At 41.1% G+C, this 2,500-nt stretch overlaps 1 protein-coding gene across 3 annotated transcripts in view; it reads right to left on the bottom strand.

Annotated features, from left to right (window-relative positions):
* LOC144978133 (kelch-like protein 10) overlaps window positions 1–2,500 on the bottom strand; it is a 25,665-nt gene that overhangs the window by 4,224 nt on the left and 18,941 nt on the right. For all 3 annotated transcript variants that reach the window (XM_078923783.1, XM_078923785.1, XM_078923784.1), the window contains one exon: window positions 379–578. In XM_078923783.1, coding sequence (XP_078779909.1) covers window positions 379–578 — 200 coding nt within the window. The remainder of the gene's footprint in view (window positions 1–378; window positions 579–2,500) is intronic.

Genomic DNA, 2,500 nt, shown 5'->3' with positions numbered 1-2,500 from the left:
TCATCATCATCATCATCATCATCATCATCATCATCATCATCATCATCATCATCATCATCATCATCATCATCATCACCATCTTCGTCGTCATCGACATCGTCATAATCATCATCCTCATCAGCTGAGGTTTTATTCGTTAAAGAAACTGAGGGTAGGCACGCCTACCTAACACCCTCACACTCTTACCCATAGCAGGCTCAAGAGAGAGGGGATTGCTCTCACAGTATCATCTATGTGATAAATTAATGATAATGCTGTCGCCCCACATTCCCCACCCCATAATTGTTTGTATAATTTTAATACGTAACAGTTCAATATATAGGAGGAGGAGGTGATGATGATGATGATGATGATGATGATGATGATGATGATGATGACCTTTAAGAGTGGTGGCACTTGCATCGCTCCGCCTCTCCACCATCGGAGCTATGAATGTCCATTGATTTGCCTTTGGATTGAGCCTTTCTGCAGAGCGCATGCGCGGAACTGTCATGGCGCTGACTGTGCTTCGCGGAGGGCCCTCAAATCCACCCATGGCGTAGATCAGGCCATGGAGCTGAGCTGTGCTGACGTAAGACCTGGGAAGGAAATGGAATTTCTGGATTGCTTCTTGTTTAAAGCGAGCTTTTATACAGCGCAATATCCACTAAACGTGTTGAACGCGCTTTACAAGGGCCCAAGCCAACGGCCACACTTGGCATGTAAGAAGTTACGATGTGAGAATGTGAGTAAAGAGTCTTTTCCAAACGCCACTTGGACTCGAACCCAGGGACTTCTGATCCGAAGACGAGTGTCTTACCACTAGACTATATAGCCGCACAAGGTTTTGGGTAGCTCAGAGAAATATTTCTAGCAGCCATGTGGTCTTGTGGTATGTCACTCGCTTTCGGATCGGAAAGCCCTGGGTTCGAGCCTCGCTCGGCGCATATTGACTCCTTGGAAAAGACTCTTTACTTACATTCTCTCACCGTACTCAGGTGTAAAATGAGTACCGGGCCGTTAATAGCGTTGTCTCTGTCGGGAAAAATAATTGTATTATCGCTTAACAGGCGTCATGTCTCGTTCTTTATGTTACGTGTTTGTAACATGTATTGAAATATATTGGAGTTGTTTGGATGTGTGCGAATGTAATTGTTCGGCTGTGTTTAGTTGTGTTAGGGTTCTTTCTAGCGGTACGCATTTTGTGTTGTGCATGTTTTGCATGTGAGTATGAATGTTGAACATGCCCTTACAGAGAGGATATCTTTACTTTGGTTAAGGAGATTTCACTAATTATGAAAAAGAATTAAAGAATGAAAAATAATATCAAGCTTTAAAAATTAATGTTATTGGGATGAGAGAAAAAAATGTTTAGTATTAAACACACGGTTCGATAAAACTTAAAGATCGCTGAGAAACTATTTAACTAACCGCGCAGATTCACCGGAAGCGAGGACGAGAGACGCATGCGCAAAACCATGCTGACGTTCTCTCTGTAAGGGCATGTGAATGTTGACTGCGTGAACGTATTAGCACTTTTTCTTACTTAGAGACATCTTTAGACGACTGTTGTATTAAGTTTATTATTGAAATAACTCCTTCCTGGATGGTCGTAATATTATGTATTTGTCTTAAATTTTCCATATGATTGATAATAATCAAATTAAATTAACGTAGTCTAACCCGGAGTTGTTACAGTGTTGCTGTTAGTCAGGGACCCTTTGTAAAGCGCTTTGAGCTGTAGCCATCGTTAACATATAGATAGTTCAAAGATGACGTCACTCGGATCTTTGTTATTGTTTTTTGCCATCCGCGTTTATGAGTAATGCTCACGAAACTGTATCAACCAGACTATAAACGTTCAATGTTACACATAGTTTTGTGTGTTGGTCCGTTATACTTCCGTTATGAGCTTCTTAGCCAAGCGAATACTATCTATAAATAGAATGCGCTTGGCCAAGGAGTTCACAACATTGCCATCCGGAAGTATAACGGACCAACACACAAACTCTGTGTAACCATGAACTTTTATAGTCTGGTTAATACAGTTTAGTGAGAACAACTCACAAACGCGGATGGCAAAAACAATAACAAAGGCCTGAGTGACGTCATCTGCATACTATCTATACTTCCGAATGGCAATGTTATGAGCTTATTAGGCCAAGCGCATACTATCTATAGCCTGACACTAGAACCTTCTAGGACTGGCAGTTTGACGTCATTTTTTAGGTTTGTGTAGCGTCTAGTGAGTTGTCGTTAGTAGAGCTCATGGAAACAAGTTATTTCATTGGTTGAACTATTGAATACAACTCACGATTTGTTATCTTTTGTGGCATTTTGAAGTCATTTTTGTCAGTGTCAGCGTGGCCATCGTGAAGTTATAGCCTGACCGTAGCCATCGTTAAGTTAAGGCCTGACACTGACCAAAAAATGACGTCAAAATGCCGGTCTTTTGCCACAAAAGAAAACAAATCGTGAGTTGTATTCAATAGTTCAACCAAAGAAATAACTTGTTGCCATG

Source organism: Berghia stephanieae, chromosome 8 (genome assembly GCF_034508935.2).
Source record: "Berghia stephanieae isolate SIO BIC M18660-M18661 chromosome 8, UCSD_Bste_1.3, whole genome shotgun sequence".
In the NCBI taxonomy this organism is placed as follows: Eukaryota; Metazoa; Mollusca; class Gastropoda; order Nudibranchia; family Aeolidiidae; genus Berghia; species Berghia stephanieae.
The sequence above is the reverse complement of the archived record's forward strand: the minus strand, read 5'-3'. Positions and strand labels throughout refer to the sequence as shown.